Source organism: Cygnus atratus, chromosome 17, assembly GCF_013377495.2.
Source record: "Cygnus atratus isolate AKBS03 ecotype Queensland, Australia chromosome 17, CAtr_DNAZoo_HiC_assembly, whole genome shotgun sequence".
NCBI classification, from domain to species: domain Eukaryota; kingdom Metazoa; phylum Chordata; class Aves; order Anseriformes; family Anatidae; genus Cygnus; species Cygnus atratus.
Genome location: NC_066378.1, coordinates 5135617 through 5159559, shown reverse-complemented (window position 1 = coordinate 5159559; position 23943 = coordinate 5135617). Strand labels below are relative to the sequence as shown.

The following is a 23943-nucleotide window of genomic DNA, read 5'->3' as shown; positions in this document are numbered from 1 at the left end:
ATTTCCACAACAGTCAGCCCTGACTCCTCTTAGCAGGGGACAGCTACAGCTGTGTGCTTGCACCAAGCTTTTTTTGGTGCATCAAGACAGTAGAAAAAAAGTAGCAGACCTGGTACAAGCCACTTCAGCACCAACCTCAGAACCTGTGAGCCTCGAAGCATCAAAGGTTTATTGCTGGCAGCAGCATCAGGCACCCATGCTGTCCTCTTCTCCACTCTCCTGGACAGGAAGGCAGGCTGGCACACTGGCTGCCTCAGCCATGCAGCTGTGAATTACAGAAGTGACAGAAAAAGGCTGGAGCACCACAAAGTGACACAAAGTGATTTTAAGAACCATATATACTGACAAACCAGTTCAAGAGAAAAACAAGAACGGGGGAGATTATGAGAAATTTAGGAGCCTCATCAAAACATACTGCAATATTGATAAATTTAGAAATGCTGCCTGCCTACATGAAGTTTGCCAGAGCTTTTTGGAAAATGCAGACACCAGAAACAGGTACTGTTCCCATAATGGTCTCACTCTTGCCCTGTACAAGAGGTAGTGTTTTCCACAAAGATTTATGCTGTGCAACTGTATTTGAAGTGGGGGTGCAAGTGCTGTGCTGTAGCAGTTAGCTGCCTGCCGGGATCTGCTGTGCCTGTTCAGTGTTGCTCCTTTCCTGGGTAACGATTTCAGTTTTGTAGAGGTGGCCTCTGGTCTTTGGCCCAGATCCTCAAAGCCATCCAAATGACTCTCTCCCATTGAAATTAATGAAAGCTGAGAATCAAAATACAGGGAGCAAGGCTGCAGTTTCTAAATATGATTTTGCTCCTGAATACATTAAAAACGAAGTTGTTGCAGTCAGCTCACTTTACTAAGCCATGGGGTTGGTTTCTTCCAACAGCCTTATGTTCAACGCATTTTACAAGTTTCCTGAGTCACCGATGTTGATCAATGTATCTTTGAAAGAACCCAAAAATGCTTCATTAGATGTTTTCTCCCAGTTGCAACTATTCTTTTGATTTTTTTAATCAATTTTAAGATTACGCTGATTTTCTTTTAAATCAGCAAGTCACAAAAGATGTAAAGCAAGTATCTGAGTGATTTCACAGGGCTGGCTGATAATGGTACCATAAGCTTCTAGTGTTAGAAATTACTTCTTTTCCATAAAATCATGCTGATGGATATTATTCAGTCTACCACTACCAACTATATTTGGATGGAATATTAGGTTCCCATTATCACACACTGATTTTCTCTGTGCAGCTGGGAAATCTGCAGTGCTTCAAGATTTGTTAAAATCAATATTAACAGCTCCTGGAGCTCCTCAGCCAGTTCTATTACTCTTGGTTTTACTTGCTTGTTTTTTACTTCTGCACACGAAGTGTTTACAATTAGCAGCTGCTGTTTTATATCCCATTTAGCAGCTGGATAGCTTATCTTTCATTACTACAGTAATATTTGAATAGATGTTCCCTTCTTTTTGAATTATGAATTGCTTATTATTAATGCTATTGCTTCTGTCAAGTAACAGAACCACACCATTCTTCAGATCATATTTCTTGTGTATATTCTGTGTGTTGTCCTTCCTGTAGATTTTCTGCTTATGTCCTCCTTTATCAGCGGTCAACAATGGCAATAAATTGAGGGTTAAGGAATACAATCGGTTTTTGTACTAACTATAAAAGGTTATATTAATCATCTCTGAGGTGGGGGGCAGTAAAATAGAGCACTAATTTTCTTTCCCTTCTTTGCAACACTTGAAGGCAAAAAAACAGCATTGCTATGACTGCTATAGCCAGGCACAGTCTGAGAAGGGACTACGTGAAAAGGAAGGCTGAAACTACCTGGACACATGAGAGCTTCCAGCAGCCTCAGCAGCTACACTGAAGGTACTGCCACTCGTCTAGAGCAGGCTGCTGGCTTGAGCTGAAAGAAGTCCCGGACTGCAAGGAAAAAAGGAAAATTTCCAGTTCTCCCAAATGCAGCCAAGAAAGCTTTTGCATTCCTAAAAAGCAGAGTTGCAATAATATACAGGACACTGTCTCCTAACTGAACAAGCCAAAATTCTGAATTTTGGGCAGCTGAAAAGCAGTGATAAGACTATTTGCCCTCCTCAGACTTAGTAACTGAACTAAAGCAGTAAAACCTAGAAATACAGTGTAGAATAAAGCTTGGAAAGCTTCCCTCAAAAAGATGACAGCAAAGTAAATAAAGACTTCCCACTTGAGACCTATCATGAAGCTCACCATTCACTTTGCTGATACTGCATTAGCAACAGCCTGCTTGGGCACATCATCAAGGCCACTGTAAACACAAAACAGACTAATATAATGACTGTAACCAAAACCAGCCCCCCACCTTTGTATGTAGCAAGATAGCACAAAAGTCACACACATGTACTGAGGTTGCTGTATGGAAAACTGCCTTACAGAAAATGATCATCAGTTTGTCTTGAATACAATCTGGAAGAATTAATGTGTTTATGTAAACAGAAAAAAACTATGTCTAATAATTCTTTTTTTTTTTTTTGGAGGACAAAGTGAAGTACTTCTGCATCACACATACTCTAGCTTCTAGAAACTGTCCCCAAACAACCAGCTCTGCTCATTAAACCATAAGCTAGGAGTTGGCTATACACTTTTGCTAGATGTGTCAATTTTAAATGGGCCAGTACTTGAATCGCAGCAGACCAACATAAAGCACTGACTGGATGCCACTTCAGGGTTAATGGATAAGTGACAACAGCAAGGTTGTATATCAGTGCTGCATTGGAGCTAAGATGATAGTCAATGCTTTACTCTTACAGCACGAATCCTGTATGCTGTGTATACCAATCAGCAACAAACTCTCATTGCCAGCCTTTCACATCCATGCAGGGATTATTCTTTACCAGTTTTGGAGCTGGATACTGGATTGTGAAACTTCTAACCAGACACAACCATCTGATATATGCACAACTGCATTTAAGAGATGCCTATTTTGTAAAGATGCATCAAACTGAGCATTAGCAAACATAAGTAATGTTGGTATAGAAGACACTTAAAATGACATGTTCAGACTTGTACATAATCCCATACCTACAAATACTGCCTGCAACTCCTCAAAAGCAGTGAAAGGCACTTGGCTTAGTCTAAGAGAAGAGACTGAGGCAGGGTTATTTGAGGTCCTTTGGAAACACTAGCAAATCCTTAAATACTAAATATATATATTACATATATATCTAATTATTTCTCTCACCTTGTTCAACATGAAATTTGTTAGCAATTTTAAAATAAACCTAAGAAAAAAATTTTCTGAGGAGGGAGTCCTTTAAAAAAGTTACATGTGGAAAAACATGGCTGTAAAGGCCCATCACTAGCATCTTAACTAAAGGATAATCTTCCATGTCAAAGACCAAAGCCTTCTCACAAATGGCTAAATTCCAGCATAGAGTTTAGCTTACGGAAAACAAGCCACAATTAAGGTAAGATTTGTGCTCACAAGGAAATGTAAACCCATATCCACAACCCTGTTTAAATTCTGCCATTTGCACTTACATCAGGAACCAGTGAAGGATCTTCAGTAGTTTCAAGTCAGGAATTGGACTAGTCTCCATAAAAGGCACTCCCCAAAGAGATTGGCTTCATTTCTTCAAACGCTATTCAGCGTGACAGAGAACAAGAACGGAGTTCAATCTAAATTTAAGCATTCTTTGTAGACTATTAATAGAGGAAAACTGGTAGCATGAATCATCACGTGGGAGCTGTAGAGCAACAGCTATTTATTTTCTATAATAATATATAGAAGTTACCTTTATACAATACACTGTTGGAGCTCAAGGCCCAGCAAGAAGTAGTCAGATGATTCCTCTTCACTTAACACTATTCTCATTTTTTTCTAAGGAGCAATGAGAGGGCAACCCTTATTTAACTTGACAAAATCCACATTGTGTACATCCAAGCTCCTGTTACAACACAGAAGAGACAGAAAGTAGCTACTGACCCTGCTTCACACCACTCCCTCCTCAGGCTCAGAATGACTGACCTGCTCGAAGTGTTTGTGCAAAATGATAGAACTTGGTACCTTTATAAAGTTCAGTTAGTACTTTAGCACTTGTTCCAATGCTTTTATAATGTTTGTACCTCTGGCCATAAACAAAATTGCTGCATGCCTTCCCTTTAAGTTTCTTCTCTGCTGAACAAAAGAATTCCAGCTACATCATTGTTAGACCACCCATCCTCAGGATAGATTTTTTGAAAGGACTGAACGCTTTAACAGCTCCTGAAGTGCAAAACTACAGATGTTCAGCACCCCTCACACTCAAACCTTCCAACATTGTGATTTTATTTTTAAAGCAATAGGACTGGTTACATGCACTGCAGGCTCTACCCTGGGCTAACTCCATTGCAGTCTATGGAATCTGAATTTGCCCCCCCCAAGACTCACAGCGTTAACATGCTGGCATTTCAGTACTCTGTGGGTTATTTATTTTTTGAAAAATATGATATCGTCAACAGCTCAGTGAATTTGTCTCCAGACTGTTATGTCTCCTCCTCAAGTTTCTTTCATTTTTAAGAGCTTAACTTTGAGGCTTCTGGCGTGAAGAGTCTAAAATGGTTTAAGAAAAGGAAGCATAAACAAGGGAGCGAGCTGTGCACAGCATTGGAAAGAAGCACAAGTATTTCCTCACACTACGTAATCAATGCAAAAGTCTACCTGTAAAAATACTGTAAGTCACTCTACTGTGTTCGACCCAATTTTCACAATGATGGTAAGAAGGCTCCAAAGAACTGGGCCAAGAACATCAAAGAGAAGCTGAGATCTTATTTTTCAAACAGGGCATTTCATATACAGAAATTCACTTCTATAAACAGACTTCAACAAAACCATGGTGATATAGAGGGCAACGGCAGATGAAGACTAGTAAAAACCTTAACATGGAACAGGACTGATGGCATCAGTCATTTATCTACTTTGTCTTTTTAAATCATGATTTTTTTTTTTCAAAACAAAGACTTGCACAGGAAAATTTTCAGAGCAACCTTTCTAAGAGAAGAGAGTATAATAACAATTTATTTAGATAAATAATTAGATAAATAAATGTTCCTCTAACCTTGAGCTGCCAGGAATGGAGAGGCTAACTAGCTAACTTCTCTGTTCATACCGTTGGGTTACAGCATCAAGCACTAATTTATATGGAAGGTACTGGAGCTTTCCACCCTATATTCACTACTTTTTGAACAATGTTAAAGAATATTATACCTTACTCAACCATTAGGACTGATAATGAAAAAGAAAACATACCAAAACATACCAAAAAAAACCAAATGCTGGGCCCAAAGGAAGATACCGTTGATACTAGCTTTTATGAAAGCTAGGCAAAACACTAAGAGAGGGAAGCTAAGAAAGGGTGAACAATGGTAAAGGCACTGCAAAGAAGCGCAAAGAATTCAGGATTATTATTTTTCTGTCTTAGCAGTAGCTGCTGGCTATTAATAACTTCCCATCTGGAGAAGGGCGTAAGCTTTTTGTGCTAAATTAGTATCTGTGTTTTGAAAAGAATTGCATTTGGGAAAAACTGACATCCTCATGAGCCCCTCTTGAATACGTGCTCTGTGGAATCACAAACAGGAGAGGGGTGAGTCCAAGTACTGGGACTTTGTAACATACAATATAACCCAAGTATCTCTCTATGGTCAAAGTCACTGTGAAACTCTTTTGATAAGAATTTGAGTTGCAAATTCTGTAATACTAACCTACTTCCTGTACAGAATTTAAGTGACGAGCAACCATGACTCCAGTCTAAGCTTTTCTGATATAATACAACGGGATATTATAATGCTGTTGCTTCTGAGGTTTTTATTTTACTACTCCAGATAGCTGCAGTTCATTACAGTACAACCTTCCAAATTATTTAACTGATTTTATTACGTTCAACTTAAACACACTTATGGCACTAGTTCTACATTTTTAACAAAATTATCTAGTGACAGCTTGTAAGACAATTGGTTAAAAAAAAAAAAGCCACAAAACTCTCGTTAGGGAATGCTATTTCAGTGACTATGGGTAAGAAAAGTTGCAGCCCCACAGATCATGCAGACACTATTGTTTCAACATACCTCAGGCCTGGCCTACATCCTGCTCGCTGCTTCTGTCTTGACCTTCACGTTTCCAAGTGCAGGTGTACAAGTCACTTCTACAATGCTGTCACACACTTGCTACAGAGAAGAAAAACATCTACTTTCTGACGCAAGATTTTACTACACACTAAAACGTTTATTCTTAAGTACAGAAACTGAAGACCCATGCTTAAAAACAAGATATAGATAAATTGAGAACTAAGAAGAGTTCTCTTAAATCACTCAAAATTCAGTGAGAATATTTCACCTCAAGAAAAAAGCAAGACATTTTCTTGCAGAATAACATTACTGAGTGAAAGGCATTTCTGAACAGAGAACAACACACCAAACCTTAAAAAAAACCTTTAAGGAACAGATATATTGAAACACATCCGCTAACCAGTGCATTTAAGAACAAAGTTCGAAATAAAAGGATCCCAGCCCAAACCTCTGGATCCAGTTTATTTCAGAGCACTTAAGACTAAAGCTCTGTAACTGTTTTTACACCATTTCAGATAAAACTGAATTTAAAAACAGTTACCATCCAGGATGAATGAGAACAAATTACATTTAAGGTGTTCTAATATTTATTTTCACCTAGAAATCTTACTTTTAGGCATCTGTTTTAAATGCACTGAAGTGTTCAAGTGATAAAATGCCCAGCTCCCCTCCAGCCCCCCTGATTTCCTGTGAGATAGAGAACACATTGCCTTACTTGGTTGGACTAAATATTTAAATAATTTTAATCCTGCATTATTTATTCTATATTAAAGAAGTTGCCTAAATTGAAAATATTTGCTAGAACTCCCTTCTCTGTTGCTCATATTTAATCCAGACTAGGCAGATGCCTTAAATACATACCTCATACACAGAGTATTCGCCATGTTATCATTTAAAATTCTTTGGGGGTAGATATCATAAAATATGCTGATATACCGTAATAGAGATGATTTCCAGAAAATCGTGCAGTTATAGGCATGCAAATCATTGGTCTGTACTTCTCATCCATGGCACATAAACCTCCACAAACTACTTCCTGTCACGTTTACTCCTGAAAAATCAGTGTCAGAAATAGTGTTAAAATATCCCTTTTTGTAGCAGCCTCACTCAAGAAAACAAAGACACATTTTGCTATTTGCAATCTTTATTTCATGAATAATTAAGAAGAAAACATGGCAACATTGGCAAATTGAAGGCATACATACTAAATACTTATACAGAATACATTATGTAGAAAGTAAATGCCCAGATCTTTAGTGGTCCTTGCAAACTAAAAGCATATTGGTCCTCCAAAAGGTTTAGCTTCAAATACACTTGCTGACCTTTTAAGTTCCAATACCTAACAGGTTGTGCCTTTCAAACCAGAAACAGAGTGAAATACAATTTGAACACACTTACAATTTTTCCTCAAAACTATATTTCTCAGATCTAACCAGAAACAAAATACTTTTTTCCTCCTTACCTTTTAAATGCAGAAGCTACTACACCATCCTAAGTATTAAAGAATCAAGCACTTCTTGAAAGATGTTCAGTTTTATTAAAAATCTGCATATGTACATATACACACACAAACAGTTGCATGTGTGTATTTATATGTACATATAAATACACATTTATGTAAAACAATGTATGTGAATGTGCAAGTAAACCATTTGCAAGGGTTTTGGAATAGAGAAAAGTGCTTGTTTAGAATGAGAATTATCAAATCCATAGACGTGCTGTTAGGTCAGTCTAACAGTTGTGTTTCAAATGAGTATAAAACCAACACAAATCAGAAAAGCAGGATGGAAGAGAAGAGCTACTGTTTTTTTATGTCATCTTTAAAGGCCATGGAAAACGAGCTTTAAATTAGTTATTTAGGAGATATTAGTACTGGCTGTGGTGTCTATTCAAACAAGGTTAGTCCTTATCCAATATAGTGCTGTGAAGTTAGACTGAGACATCGATAAAATTTTGTTTTTTTTTTCATGAAGTCCAAAATTCATCACACTGTTCTGTCAATTCTGCCTCACACCTGAACTGAAAGTACCCTCACATCCATGAGCTAGAGGGTACCAATTAATGCCCTTCTGACTTTGATCTGGAGAGTTGCCCAATATTAAATGGGATCACTGATATATTTCATACACATTGAACAACTCTTGATCATTACTGACCTAAAGTGAACTGATGGTCTGGAAGCTAGCTATTCTATGTTTTGTTTCATAGTGTTATACTTTCTTTCCATTAGATAACATACAGAAGACATTTCTGTTCAAAAAACCCTTCAGATAAGTATAAAAGTGCTACTTAAAAATAGTAAAAATGACCCTACTATACATGTAAAAACAATTTCCTAACAAACTGAAATGTTGCAAGTTATGAGGATTAATTACTTGAGTATGTTACGTGTACTCGTGCCCTCTTTACTGAGCTGATTCCCAAGTAATCATCCTAGCTGAACATATGCAATCATTGGAAACCAGTAAAAGCCTCCAGAGAAACTTCAACAATGGAACAAAAAAGAAGAGCCTCTTCTTCCCCATTTATTGAAAGAGTTCAGGAAAAAAAATAATCAGCTATTCCATTATTGCAAATGCAGTCTACTGTCAAAACAGGTCAGTTCATGAACTGTGGAACCAGGACTGCCAATGGCTCCTCTGCAGCAGGAAATGTCCACTGGGCTTCGGAACTACCATATAAATACCCATGTCACATGCAATTGAAATAATACATACGCCACTAGAATAAGAATGCACATAATACATTGCTAAGCTGGGGCAGAGTTAAGTTTCAAACCTTAACTTCCCCAAACAACTTGTTCATATTCTAGAACACTATGCAAAATACAAAAGCCTTAGAAAAGTGCAATAAAACTAGCTTCACAACATTTTTTAGTTTTCATAAATACAATCTCATAAAAATATTATTAAACAGAAGCATACTTCCCAGTGGAGAAAAAATGTGCCACATTTCAGCTTTGAGTAAGTGATGTTGACTAAACTGAAACCCCCTAAAAATTGGGAATTAAAATGAAACAAGCTTACTAACATCAGGCTGCCATAATATGCTGCAAGTAATTTCCCCTACCATTTTGGATCCACAAGTCCTGCTGGAACTGATGGCAACTTTATCTGTAACTCTGGCAGACAGTGGCCTAAGAGTAAGGAATATTCCAAATAAAAGATGAATGTCAGTGGGAAGGAAGTCATCTAGTATTCGTAGGTGTTACTGAAGTCTCAGTGTGAGGAAACACGTCTATTTTCACAGAATGAATTCATTTATGGAGGCCAGGATAGTGGCCTCGTCAAACTGAGTTCAGGGGTGTTGTGGCCCAAAAACTGGCAAGCACATAAGGAAAAAAAGACATTCTTGTCAACATTAACAGAAATCAGAAGCGTACAAAACTTGAACTTTAGTTATTTAGTATTAATTATCAAGAAGTGTACTTGCTACATATTCCAGATGCTCAACATAATCGATTTGACAATTACCAAGCATACTTCAACACTGATGTTGAAATAATAGGGAACATACAGAAAAAAACTTAGCTGAATGAAGGACTGGACAAGCTCAGTAAGCCAAAGAGTAATCCAAAACCCAGCTAGTCACTCTCCTTTGAAGGCAGAAACACTATTAGAGGTACCTTTCTAAATGGAGACAATTAAACGTTCTGAAAGATGCCTATGAACCCGCAACACGTCTAAGGTGTTGGTAAATTTGGAGCAGGAACACCTGATGGATCCCCTGGGGTGAGGCAGACCATATGGGAGGTAAGGAAGTAAAAGAAGAGTTGAGCAGTTCTAATGTATTTTGCCAATCAACACACACTAACCTGGGAAAGCACAGCACCATGTCTAAAACCCATAGATGACTACTCTGACAGCACTTCCCACCAAATCACTTCTCAAACTGGTTAATTTTATTAAGTATTCATACACTACTGCTAGCTTAAAGGGATTGCAGAAATAGAGCTTGGCAGAACATAAAAATAACACAGAAATAAATATTTGCCAAGTCAAGGGAAGGACCACAAACAAACTATATAGTTAAATCAACCTGTACACAAACACTATTTTAAAATTCCATTTCTTAGGCCACCTCAACAGGAGTATTTCTCATAATAGGCAAAAACTGGTGTCAGGTATACAACTGGCCTCCTTCCCAGAAGAATTGTGCTCTCTAATAGCTCCTGCTCAAGGCAGCCTGCAGCTTGACTGTGACTGTGTTAGTTGTAATAGGCAAATAAGAGGTAAAGTCACCACATGAGTCATACAAACACAGTATTAAAGGCTTAGCTTTAGCCTGTGCATAACTTCTTGCCAGCCAGCCAGTCAGGAGGGGCAGCTTTAGAAGAGACTGTCACATATCAGTTAAAAACCAGACAGTGTTCCCAAGCCGGTCACAAGCAGAACAAAGTAAGAAAAACACCCAGAAGTTTTCCATATCTCCAACTTCCCAAATGATCTTGTTTGGAACTAGGCTAAAATAAAATTTGTACTTAGGTGAAAACTGTATAGAAATTGATAGATTTGAGAAAAAGTACGGTTTTGGTCATGCAAAAGATGCAATAGAATCCAAATGGTCAGTTTTTAACTGTCTAAAGTGTTCAATCAGGGAACTGGAAAAAACAAACAAAGAATTTAACACCGAGATCATTAGCAGAAGGGAGACACCAAGGAGAATTTTTTGCCTCAGCTATAAATTGCTTAAGGCAGATCCTCAGCAGTTTAAACCACTGCACCGTGCGCATCACCAGAGCAAGTGTTTGTTTCTCCTTGCGCAGGTATGACCGGAACCTGCCGGCAGCCAGCAGCATTAACAGCAGCTGGTGCATTAATAACCAACATATCAAAGCTGAGTTTGTTTTGCTCTGGCAAATAAAGGAATGAACAAAAGCATGATAACAAATTTCCCATAAACACAAAAACAGTGGGAATATTTTACAGAACTGGAGAGAAATCATCAATAATTATCCAATAAGTGATAAGTGTAACTTGATGAACATATTTTATGCAAAAGAGACAGAAAACTACTTTTAAATCAGAATACGTAGTGAATAAATACTATATTCTGGATAATCTATCCACAAACACAATTTTAAAAGGGAAAATTTTGTGCACAATTTTTCAGGCATAAGAATGAAAGGTCTTTGTGACAGTCACTGAGATTCACAACAGAGGTACTGAATTAGTGTTTCCATTTAAATATACAAGACAACCACATCAAATCGAATCAAACCAAACCAACTGAAAACCAAGTCAAGTATAAATCATTCTGAAGTCACCGCAATTCCATTATTGTTAGACACTCTGTACCAAAACTTCATTCACTGACAGAAATTTTCCTGAATTACCAAAATTTATCTTTTTTTCCATCCCTTCTTTTTGGTAAAGAAAACCCCACAAGTGTTTGCTCAGTTCATTGTTTATGATCTTGCATCAGGATGACATCTAGCCAACCCCAATGCACATCTGGCTCTAACCTGACATCTCTGTAGTCTGTGAAAGTGTTTCAGTAAACAGGATCCAGAAGATTACATAGCTGTATCTACATCAATATGCTTGACAGATCAATTTTGCCCCCCACCCCTGCAGCTGGCAATGAGTAACCCTGATATACTACAGCACAGGCATTTGCAAGGCACATATTAAAATGCAGTAATATAAACAGATGATAATTTTTTTTTTTTTTTTTAAACTACATTCTGAAATATTTTCTGGACTGAAAAAGAGAGGAAAGTAAATCAGCAGAAACCTCGCTTTGTATGTAAAAAACCAACAGGCTGTTTCAGGATTAAGTGTAAGTAGGAACCAAGTAGAACAGTATCACCCACATCCAGAAGGACTACAGCTATCCTTCTATTTGAAAAATTAAATGCCGTTTGAACCTTTAGAAAAAAACACGTAGTAGAATGCAGCAGGGTATTTTGTTTGTTTGATAACTTTCATTGCTTCATTATGGTCACTTGGACAGCTGTATGGCATCTTATTTGTAAAGGCTCAGATATATCTTTATAAAAAAAAAATCTTATGGAGCCCAGTATTCCTTTACAGATAAGAGGTTTAATCAGACAGACCACACCAAGAAGAAGTTTGCAGAGCTATGAAGTTCAAAATAAGATCTTTTCTATAATTACTCATAACTTCTCTCTCTCTCTCTCTGAAGACAAGCAGCTCATCTTTTAAATGAAGGTTATCTGAAAAATGCGATTTCCCCTTCTACAAATGGCTATACCATTAAGTGTTATTTTGGTTAAAGACTAGTACAATATTTTGGGTAAACGAAGTTGACAATTAGATAGAAAAAAATCAGCTTAAAAATTCAACTGGTCATTAGTGGATTTAGAGATTTAGAGAAAAAATGTTGTCCTTTTCATTAGAAAAATATTTTCTTAAAATATATGGCAATGAATAAGAATCACAGACAAGGATGTCTGTTGAAGGGAAGAGCAGAGATTTTTAAGCACAAATGTGCACAAACTGGAATTTAGTAAGACATGCAATGTGAAACAGCAAGAGTGGGTATTTCCTATAGGACTATTCTTACTGAGACTAATTTGAAGAAGTAAAATAAAAATATTAGAAGAAACGTACGGGAGAGGGAATTGTATTTCAGACTTATTAAAATCTGTTAATGAAGATTCTTCATTCGAAGCCTCTCTTGCAACAATTGTCTTTAGACAATGTTGGCTCTTCAAATGTACCAACTGATAATCTGAGGGTATCTAGCTACTTTTAGGGACATTCGGTCTAAAGAACTGTAAGGATGTATGAGACACTGCTGCTCTGAAAACTTCTCCAACGACCCTCATTGTGGATTAAGTAGTTATTTAGCAACTTTTCATAATTCTCACAACCACATTTTTACTGTGTTACAGACCTGTCAGTGCAAGCACTGTAAGAAGTAATTTTATCTAATGCTAACTGCTGAATTATTATTTTTCACGTGGGCTATGTTCTTCAAATGATAGCTTTTGAGATTTGGCAATAATTCTGAGTTAAATCTGTGCTTTTATACCATGATGAAGTTTCACAGATACCAAGCAGGGATGCATTCACCGGGTTAACATCCATGACATTCAAACTGTCCTTAACAGTCATAAGAGCACCACAGGAATGGCAGATTAATTTTCTTAATAACAGGGTTACTGTGTTGAAAGAGCATGTGCTTATAAATAGCAGTTGTTACAGAACTCACTTCTAAAGTAGGCTTCTGCTTAATATTAATAAGACATGTTCAACTGTGGCTTAACTGCTGCTAAATATTCGGAAAAACAGGAGGCAGAAGCAATGGCAGAGTGAAGCCTTCCCTCAATTTGACAAACAAGGTTACAACAAACATTTTAACAGCTTATGACAAATGGATAGATGAAATCATTCTGAGCCATTAACATTCTTTACAAAGCCCTGAAGTGCCAGGATGTATCAATTCAATGATAGCTAAGGCACTTACTTGAACTCTTTTGCCCGAGAGCTGTTACATGAATTCAGGTACATTTTAGGAAAATAAAAGCTGATCAAGACTAAAGTTTCTCAATTCCTTCCTTGTGACAGTGAGTCTTTTCCACGCAATATTCAAGACTACTGGGTCTTCACACATTTCATTAGTTCCTCCACAGTTCTTGTCAGAGAACATCTCACCTTCTGTCAGTCAGATAAAGATGTGCGACATCAACGAAAAAAACACACAGGAAACATGGCAAAGCTGGATTTTGAGACAAATTACTTCATTATTACATCTTATTGAAAGTATCTTCTCTGCAGAGGAAATGCTATCCCAGTTCCAAAATTCTACCACAGATATCCATGATGTTTGCTTGTATTGCTGCGAAGTAAAGCCTGGGGTAGCTGTGCATGCTATACAGGCAAAGAAGGAAGAGGGGAAAGAACACACCATACAAGGGTTGATTATTGATTCATTTCTGTTATCATGGAAGCACAGGGAGGTTGTGACAGATCCCTTTAAGTACAGCGTACCCTGAAAACCAGGAGCTGTACGTGGCTAGTCTTTACAATCCATAAGATCAAGTTGGAAGCCACATCGCTGTGACAGAGGTAGGCTTATAACGAAGTTTTAGAATGAAGAGTTCTTCTGTGCCAAATTATTCGAGGTATCAAGACCACTCTTCCACTCAAGTTGTCGTTATGGAACAAAAGCTTGTTTTCCTAGAATATTGTGCACATTTTGAAGGAGGGAAAATAGCAGTAAAGGCAATAACTAAATCATCATTAAGAACTCTACTGTCTTGGGGTGCCATAGGCCGTGGGTGGAAGATTCAGACTCTGTGGTATCAGGACACTACAGAAAGTTCAGTAATATGATGCCATGTTATCCTTTTCCTTCTCAAAGCATTAGCTGTACATTTAGTTTCCTATATGCTACAGAATCTATTCACCTCACTCTCTTAGGAAAGAAAGCTTCAGGAAGTCTGGCTGGAAAGGCAGTACATCAGTAGTCCAGGCTCTTTAGGCTACATAATTAATCTGAATAGCTTAATAACTTGGGTTATTCCAAGAAGCGTGGCAACAAGTTCTTGCTTTCGAACAGTTGTTTCCAAGCTTAGTAGCTGAAGCAATCTGAAGCAATCCAGAACAGTGTCACTGAAGTTTGAGGGGACTCAAATGTTGCCAGTTTTCAGTGAAATGGGGATTAGCATTTCAGTAAGATTTCGATCTGGTAGCTAATGTTGGTTCTATCCCATGAATCTTTTGAATTATTAGGGTTTCAGGTTTCAAAGTATTTGTAAATTGCTGTAACATACAGCATGACATTTTGCCAGTCTGGACGTTCAGTTCGCACCATTTCATTGATGTCCTGTCACAGAAAACAGATTGGTCAAAATCAGGAATAACAATCTCGTGAGGAACATGGTAGTATTTTTACAAATTCATGTTAATGGCAAATCTGTGAAGTCTCTACAATTTAAAGTGCTGATGAAGAAAACGCTCATGCATCTGGAAGAAAATTCCTCCATATAACTTTATATTACCTTCAAAATGTAAACAGCTATGAATAGGACATCTGTGGATAGCCATTTCAATCTCAAATCAGAAAAACAGCTAACAGTGAATACTGAGCTGTGCCCCTTTTAGTACAATTAGCCATCACGACTCTACTGTTCACCAACCCCTTACATCAGCCTCACAAGCCAATGCAATCTACCCAGGAACTGAGAGGCACAGAATCAAAGCCCAGATATTAACTGAACCTAAAGCTCAAAATTTGTACCAGGATAAGAGTCAATAAATGATGATCTCACTTTACAGTAGACCTCTGAACTTGAGGTTACTTTGATAGGTATTTTTGAGTAAATAGGCAAGGAAGAGGGAAGTTGGCTTTACCGCCAGTTCAGTACGTGCAAGATTCAAAGCATCAGTGCATGTTTAACTGATAGGCCAGTTCATGTGTTTCTTAACAACAGTATGCCAGACTATCTGGGAATAAGCCAGGCAAACACAGCCTCACTTACCCTTTTCAGCACATGTACAAAGGATAACAGTGATGTAGTTCCTAAGTGTTTTTATTTACTGTAAGGAACTGTTTTGTAAGCTTTGGTTACAAGAATCTCCAGAATTCTAGAAAGAGAAAATTTGTTTGTTTTTAATTCTGCACACGAAAGTAGTTGAACACTTTCCTATTCTGTGAACAAATAACTTCCCCTTGCATTACCACTACTATTTGCATACAGTAGTTTTCAAACCCTTGTTCACACTCCACTCATGGTTGAGGAGGAAAATGAAACAAAACACTATGCACACTACTTATGTAGGTATGTAAATAAATACTAAATCCTTAAGATGGACACAATTTGCACAGAGGATTTAATTCCTTTTAATTTACCTTTTCAGGATGCCTGTAATTAAGTACATGGCAAAAATCAAAAGGACAAACAGCAATCACTTAGTCTAAAGCTAAATTATGTAAGAATTACACAGGTTATTTTCCACAATCTAATTCTTACATCAGCACTTGGTAAGAAACTTCCAGATTTCAAATCTCTGACAAAGCTGAAGTAGTAATACCCAAGAGCTGCATTGCCATTGTGAACAAATACAATGGTGGAGTAAACGCTCTGATAAGGATCAAGGAAAGTGGTATTTTTAAAAATGTCTGACTTTATTCTTAGTTGCTAACTATGGCAGCTTTGTTACAATCTAGGTTCCAAAAGTATCACTTGAGTATCATTCTGATCCTGGCAATTGCACCCAGGATCAGAATTTCTGCAATTAATCACAAAGGGCTTGGATACTCCCAATTCCCTACTTCAGGAGTCTTCCAGTAAATACTATCATATTAAAAACGAATTCCTTTAAGCTGAAATTTGTGTAAGAAAGCTTATAATAAACAATAATTGAAAAAATCTTTCAGTAACTTACAATCCCAACAAATTAAATCTAAACATATAGTTAAAATCTTGACACTTATATTACACTGAGCAAAAGAACAACTTACATAGCTTGATTTATAACTCTGGAAGTCCGACAGAGGCAAATAATTTGAAAGCAGGTTAGGGATGGGAGAAAATTAATTTATTCTTGAAGACGGTATCACTTAACTATTTCTCAAAGTATTCTAAAAAAATACATTACCTTTATTATTGTTTCTTACTATATTGAGAGATGAGTTTTTTTGAATCTTCCTTTTATAAGAGTTTATCTCATAAAACCATAGAATACCCTGAATTGGAAGGGATCTGCAAGGATCATGGAGTCCAACTCCTGGCTCCACACAGGACTAATCTGAAAATTAACCGTATGTCCGAGAGCATTGTCTAAACACTTCAACTCGGTCAGGCTTGGTGCTCTGACCATGTCCCTGGGTAGCCTGTTCCGGTGCCCAACAACCCTCTCAATGAAGAGCCTTTTCCTAACATCTAACCTGAACCTCCCCTAATACAGCTTCATGCCATTCCCTATTTGTCATTGGTCATGCTGCTGCTTTTGCTGCAGCAGCTTGAGTACAGATCTTTATCTCAGTCACTGTTTTAGTGAAAAAAAACAGTATTAAGTTGTTGACCACACTGGGTTTATATTAGACTGACAGAGATTAAACAAAGCCAATAACGTATGGGCGTATCATTGTTTTTTCAGTCAAGTCTGATACAGGGACTACAACATCTAGCTGAGCTCATCTGCTGTTATTTTTAAGTAATAAGCATTAAAATCTTTCAAAAGTACAAAATAGAATCATTTGATTTTTACAAATGGGACGTAATTCATTCAGTACGTATTTCAAACTTACCAGAGTAGATTTGATGCCAACACTTTCAGCTGCCTGAAAAGCCAAAGTGAAATTTCTTCTCTGCAGGAAATAAAAAAACATATTAGAAGGAGATACTACTTCAAACATAATAAAGTGGTGTTAAGAATGTTTATAGTAAAGCTGCTACTTTTATTTCAAATGGAGTCTATAATTTGACACTATTGGTTTAAAAAGAGCCATAGGAATGAACATGTCCTAATATCATCTAAAAATTTGAGTTTTTTTAAATTTATTAATTTCTTACTCATAAGATAATGCTGAAAAAAAAAATCACTGTTAATGAAGAATACTGACTTTTTAAATGCTAAACAATAAGTGGTTTAATCTTTAAAAAAGAATAAATATAAAAATCTCTGCACACATTCATGAAATACTATTTTATGGTTTTGGAATTACCAATAATACATTTCCAGATCACATACCAGTAGGTATCAACAACAGCACACTACGATACAGACAGGCTACTCTACAGTCTTGACATCTTCAAGTTCTCCTTCAGTTCTCACATCCAACTTGAGAGCACAGTTACTTAGGAGTATGATAAAGTCAGATAAAAGAACATCCTTGTGATAGTTAGAGAGATGGAAGAAATATTGAAAGATAGAAGTTTGACGGATTTCAAATCTTTAGGTTTAAATGCTCCTTGCTGCCAAAAACTTTAACTGAAAACATTTCCCAAGTGTTAAGGTTAAAAAAAATAAAAAATAAACTCACTTAAATTTATGATCTTCCTTTTTTCAAAGATCTTATAATATTAAAAATAAAAGGGAGAGTTATAAAAAGAATAGCAGTAAGGTATTCTGAAGTGTTTCAAATATGATTCTTAGTAAGATTGCTTCTGTTTGTTTTTTTTAGAGCTTAAATTTGCTCATTTTTCCCACATAAAATGCCCACATAAATTATTTAGCCTCAGTCCCTGGAATGGGATTTTTTTGATGTCATACCTTGTCCTGGCTGTTTAGCTCTTGATAGGGAATATGAGCTGGGAGGTACGTGTGGAGGACGGCACAGAAAGCTAAGCCATCATTCCAGCTGCTGCTGAAGTTTGTTATGTCGATATTCTTGAAGGGAAAAATACAAACAAAATAAAAACAACATTAAAATCATAATCTAACAAGTATCAGTTCTATCAACACTTATTTTTTTAATTAAGCCTTTGAAGAAATCAGCACACAAAGCAAACAGCCTAACATCAAAGTTCTGTGGTAACAACCCAAAACACACTACTATGGCAAATAAAAAAGTCACGGTAAAAATGTCAGTTAACTTATATATTACTTACACAAACTAGGTAACATTAAACTTCAAAAATGTGCAAATACCGTTAAAAGATGTACAAAGATATGCTAAAGAAAGTGTTAAAAGAATAGATTTGGTATAATAGTACGCTGCAAGATATAAAAGCAAACGTGTAACAGACACGTGCCAGGACTCTTTCTAAAATCCCTGAAATGGATCACATGCTAGTATTTCTGTTAGGATAAGGTTTTACTTCTATGCTTCACCTGCATTAATATCCAGGTAAAATTTCTAATCAATGTGGAAAAGTATTTTCTCTTCTAAACAAACCATTTCTATACAAAAAAAACTTGCGTGTACAACATCGCAAACAAAAAATAAGTTGCCATTGCAAATAAAGATCTTCCAACAGATTTAACAGCAACAGTAGCAGGGAATCACGTTTGGGAGACTGAAACCGAAAATGAAAAATGCTATCTTGCACTCCTCATCCTTTGGTTCCAGTAGGAAACTCAGTGCTACTGGTAAATCAACCTCCTGAAACTGCATACAAGGTTACTGTAAAAAGAGGCAGCCTTGTCCAAACGAGTTATGAACAAGATGCCTCAGTGACCTTTTAAATTACTGTACACTTGGCTGTTGGCAGTCAAACAATGCTAGAGCAGCTCAGTGTATAGCAGTCAGTTTAAACTTTAATTAAGAACCAACCAGTGGCAACAACTTTTTTTTTTTTTTTTTGAGACCTCTATGGAGAAATATAACTATGCTTTAATATCTAACTCTTATTTGGGTTTAAGCAGAAGCTAACCAGCTGCCCTACCCAGTTTTTTAAACTTAAGCTTTAATATAGCAGGAATTATTTATAACCTCCCATCACAGAATCACAGAAATGTCACCTTTTCACAAATCACCTTTTCAGCTGACACAAAGTTAGCAGGCATCACCTGCCTTTGACAGGACACCAAACTTTTCATCCCTCTAGCAGAAAAATGCACATGGGATCCATTTTAAGGCACCAAACATGCTGACGACTGAGGCAGTCACATTTCTTGTGAAACTGATGATTCGGATTACAAATGGAAGACAACTGCAACCCCCCTCCAACAGAGGAAAAAAAACAAAACTAAATGCAATTTCTAGAAGAATGCGAGGGAAATCTCTATTTCCTGCTCAGCTTTAGCACTTTTAATACAAAGTCTGCAAAATGCAGGTTCAGACTATGGTGACGTACGTGTACGTGCTCGCACTCACAATGCCCAGGGCAGTGGTCTGAGCCCTGCCTGCCGACCAGCCGCCTGCTTGCGAACGGAAATGTCATTGTTGGAGACCCCCAGTCTGTGGGAACGTGTTCTTCACACAGCTTCCTCAAGCCACAGGGATGGGAAAATAATAATAATAATAATAATAACAAAAAAGGAAAAAAAAAGAAGCTCTCCCTCCTTTCTCCTCAAGAGACAGGAAACTGGATTTAAATCAATGCACGTTTAAAACTTTTTTGATGTTACTTAAATTAGGCAAACAAATGCAAGACACAGTGAGTGACTGGGGAAAAAGAGAAAAATATCAGCAAGGAGGGACGCTGAAGCATTGCTGAATCTGATTAACAGTTTCTAACACACCGATTCCCAGTCTTGTGACTTAATGCTGCTTATAGTTTCAATGAGTACCTAATGAATTGCTACTATGACAGTACATACTCTGTTTACTGTAGACTGGGAATTCATAAAGCCTGTCACTGTACAATCAAAGTTTGATGGTACCTCGCCTCTCAAAGCTTACTATTACTTTGTTTATTTATTTTACATTGATTGGCTATGCACAAAGATAACTGAGCAACTACTAGCATGATAAATACTACCTACAGCTCATCACCTGATGTTGTTTACAGCTTATACAGCACAGCAAAGGAGAATTGCAATGAGGATTCTGAAGAAGAATGAGATTTTGTGACTGGCTACAGGGAGAAACTCTCCCAGCCTACTCCACACATTTCAGAGGAGGCACAGCAATATTTATTTGAAAATGCAAGAGTTTGAGCAGGAACACCAGCATCACTGAAGCACAGAGGAGATCCCAGTACTGAAAGAGAGATGAAAGAATACGCAGCCTTCAAAGTAAAAATAATCACTAAGATTGGAAATTCAGGAGTACAGAGAAAGAAAAAACAAAAAATACAGTGCTGTTAAAGTAGCAAGCTAGAACAGTGGTCTCTGCAGCAGAATTCAGGATGGGCATCAACAAGCAAGAGCTCATTCGTCAGAAAATAGGATGCCTCCGTGATGTGTATGAGAACAGAACCTACACCTGAGGTTTAACCCTGTGGATGAAAAAAGACTTGTGCCCAGACTATAAGAAGAAAGAAATTGACAGGTATCAAAATAGTCTGCAGGCAGTACACAATAGACCTATAGAACAACAGTGCTGAAGACAGAATTTTTCACACAATTAAAAAAAACAGGAGGAGTGCTCAGCTCCAAACTGAAGACTTTTTTTTTTTAAACAGTTCTGTAAGTTTACTCACTCACCCCCACACGAGTGAGAAAACGGGACAAAGTTGTGCTGAAAATAGCAAAGGAAACTAAGAGAAATTCATTTTTCCTTAAACATTATAGCTGTATAAGCAAAATATCACTTCAAATACTATTAACATCCACAGAATGTTAAATTCTGAAAATAAACATTGGAAAAAAAGAGGCTATTTAAAAAAGTCCACATGCAAGTTTGGTTAGTACTCAAGAGGAACTTGGAAAACCCCATTTTCCTAAATCTTCCTGTAGGGTCCAGCTTTTATTACTAAGACAACAAGCAGAAAACAAATCCATCATCCAAGAATCTTAATGTATCCAGAGAAGCTGAATTAAATACAACGGAAGGAAACAATTAAAAGGGACTGGTTTCTGTTTCCAATTGCTCCAAGCATTACGAATGATTATTACCTCTTAGACTGAAAAATTGTTATATTGGTCAGGCACAAATCTAGAAACTGGACAAACTTAAAATTTAATCTTTTACATAGGGCTTTGAGCACATAACTGGCACTTTTAAACACAGCATAATTTTATTTCCCAAATGCTTTTAACTACTTGTGTTTTTTTGAAAAAGCGTGGTCAGTATAATGAAATCAATCTTGCATTAAGCTCTTATTTCTCAAAGACTTGACGCTAAACAGAACATCAGCCTAAGATCTCTGACATAATTTCTTCTTTGTTACTGCTTTTATTAAGTAATTGGCTCTATTAAGAGAATTCTGCTGGAATCTAGTCCGGAATTTTTCTTCAAGCCATTTCAGACCACAAAATATTAAAGCAATTGAAGGGCATACTTTCAGATAAATTTTCAAATGAGGAATAAGCCTTGCTGGAGAGAGGTGAACCAGGAGGAGTTTTATCAGTCCTTGTCCATTAACTTTTAATACTTAGCGTGGGAGTGAAATCACTTCTAGAATTATGGAGAGATTTTTCACAAAAAGCAATTCTAACAAAGAGTTAAGCAACAAGCTGTTGCGATAAGATCCGTGGAAGACATGTGCCAACCAGGAATTGCAAGTTGAGTTATAAGAGTTGTTTTTTTTTTTTCTAGAGACAAAGTATAAGCAAGAATATAACATTTCAAGTAATCGAACAGACCAAATGCTATAGTCCACCCTACAGCTCTGACAAAGTGGGAGAACAGCCAATGGCAAAGGAACACACTGGTGGACCCACAACCAAAAACATTTCAAGCGTGACTCAAGATCCTGTTAAGACGCAAAGAGCACAGTAGCAGAAGTCAACATAAATGAAATAAATGAAATAAAATTCCCTTGTGCTCACAAAGAAAAAAAAGAAATTTCTTCCTGAAATAAGGTTGAAAATGTAATAGGAACAAAATGGTCCATCAGCTTAGGCTGAAATATGATAGTGGTTTAACTGTAAATGAACTGAATTTGAAGATGAGTCAGCAGTGTGCGGCAATGAAGGCGAACCATGTCCTGAGCTGCATCACTAAGGCTGAGGGATGGGATTATTGCACTCTACTGGGCCCTTGTCAGGGTATACCTGGAGTGCTGGACAGAGTTTTGTCCCCCCAGCTCAAAACAGTCATTGAGAATTAAAGAATGTCCAGCAGAGTGTTACCAAGATGATTACAAGGTTGAGGAACTTGACCAATGAAGAAAGGTTGAAGGAAGCAGGTTTATTCAGCCTGAAGAAGGGAAGTGATCAGTCTTCCAAGGCATTATAGAGAAGATGGAGCTACCATCTTCCCATGGCTTCATGGTGACAGGACAAGAGGCGATAGGCACAGTTTGCTTCCAAGGAAATTCTCTCTGGCTGTAAGAAAAAGGTGTTCACCATAAAACAAACTTCAGAATAGGGTGCCCAGAGAATGGAGGAACCTCCCTCACTAGAAACATTCAGGACTGCTCAACAGGGTTCTGTACATCAGTCGAAGGGCTCTTCCAACCTATGACTTTTCCAGAATCCTCAATTCTAAAATGTTTTTTAACCAGTGTAATAATAATTTTGAAATTGTCCTATTGTGTTTTTTTTTTCCCCTAAATTAAAAATACAGGCTCTTTTACAACCAGAGAAAGTATTTTTTTTAATGCAAGATACAAATATCAACTATAATTCTGATTCAACTTCCACCCCCCCCCCCAAAAAACGTTGCTGCTAAAAAAGCTATAGAAGCCATGGTTTCTAACTTCCAGTTATAAACTAAGGACAAAGTTTCCTTAATTATCTCTTCAGCGGACATACCCACATCTGTCTTCAATCTCTCTGAACTACAAACATTACAATTTGGGCAGAGAAGCATACTGCATAGCAACTATTTCTCCAGCCCCTGCTCTGCAAAGTAAAGGATGTTCCCACATCCTAAGTCAGGCTGGCTCGCAAATGAGTTAGGACATAAAGAAAATAAAACCATGTGTCTATGTCTCTGTTGTATTAGTTAATGAAATAAGTGGGCTGAGAAAGCAAAAGCATTAATATGATTCTGTACTATAATATATTAAACCATTAAAACGAGATTTGAGGTTTAATTTTACAGACCTTGGCAGGCTTTTTACCATGGCAGAAAATTACTATTAAAAAGCTTTTAAAAGCTTTTAAAGACACACAAAAAAAGAAAAGAGCATCCATAAAAAAATAGAGGTAAACTACTAAACAAGTCTTCCCGTTAAGCTTTCAGAAGACTTTCTAGAGTGTATTTTCCCTGTAGCCTTTCCGTGGTATCAGTCAGTATCACCCTTCCTTTAGTAGGTCCAGTGAAACAGCATCTGGTAATGCCTCCAAGTTACAAAACTCGCTACTGGAGACATCCATCATCCATCTCCTACTAGCCGCTGACCCTTCCCAACAACACAGCACCACACACCTGTGCTTACAGGCTCGCA

General features: G+C 37.2%; 1 protein-coding gene across 3 annotated transcripts in view; it reads right to left on the bottom strand.

Moving 5' to 3' along the window:
- Nucleotides 1–7191: 7191 nt before the first annotated feature.
- The window catches only part of SPECC1L (sperm antigen with calponin homology and coiled-coil domains 1 like), a 69623-nt gene continuing 52871 nt past the window's right edge, over nucleotides 7192–23943 (bottom strand). For all 3 annotated transcript variants that reach the window (XM_050714165.1, XM_035556709.2, XM_035556710.2), the window contains exons 14-16: nucleotides 18272–18388; nucleotides 17307–17366; nucleotides 7192–14879 (exon numbers count right to left, since the gene is read on the bottom strand). In XM_050714165.1, coding sequence (XP_050570122.1) covers nucleotides 14790–14879; nucleotides 17307–17366; nucleotides 18272–18388 — 267 coding nt within the window. In that variant the 3' untranslated portion in view covers nucleotides 7192–14789. The remainder of the gene's footprint in view (nucleotides 14880–17306; nucleotides 17367–18271; nucleotides 18389–23943) is intronic.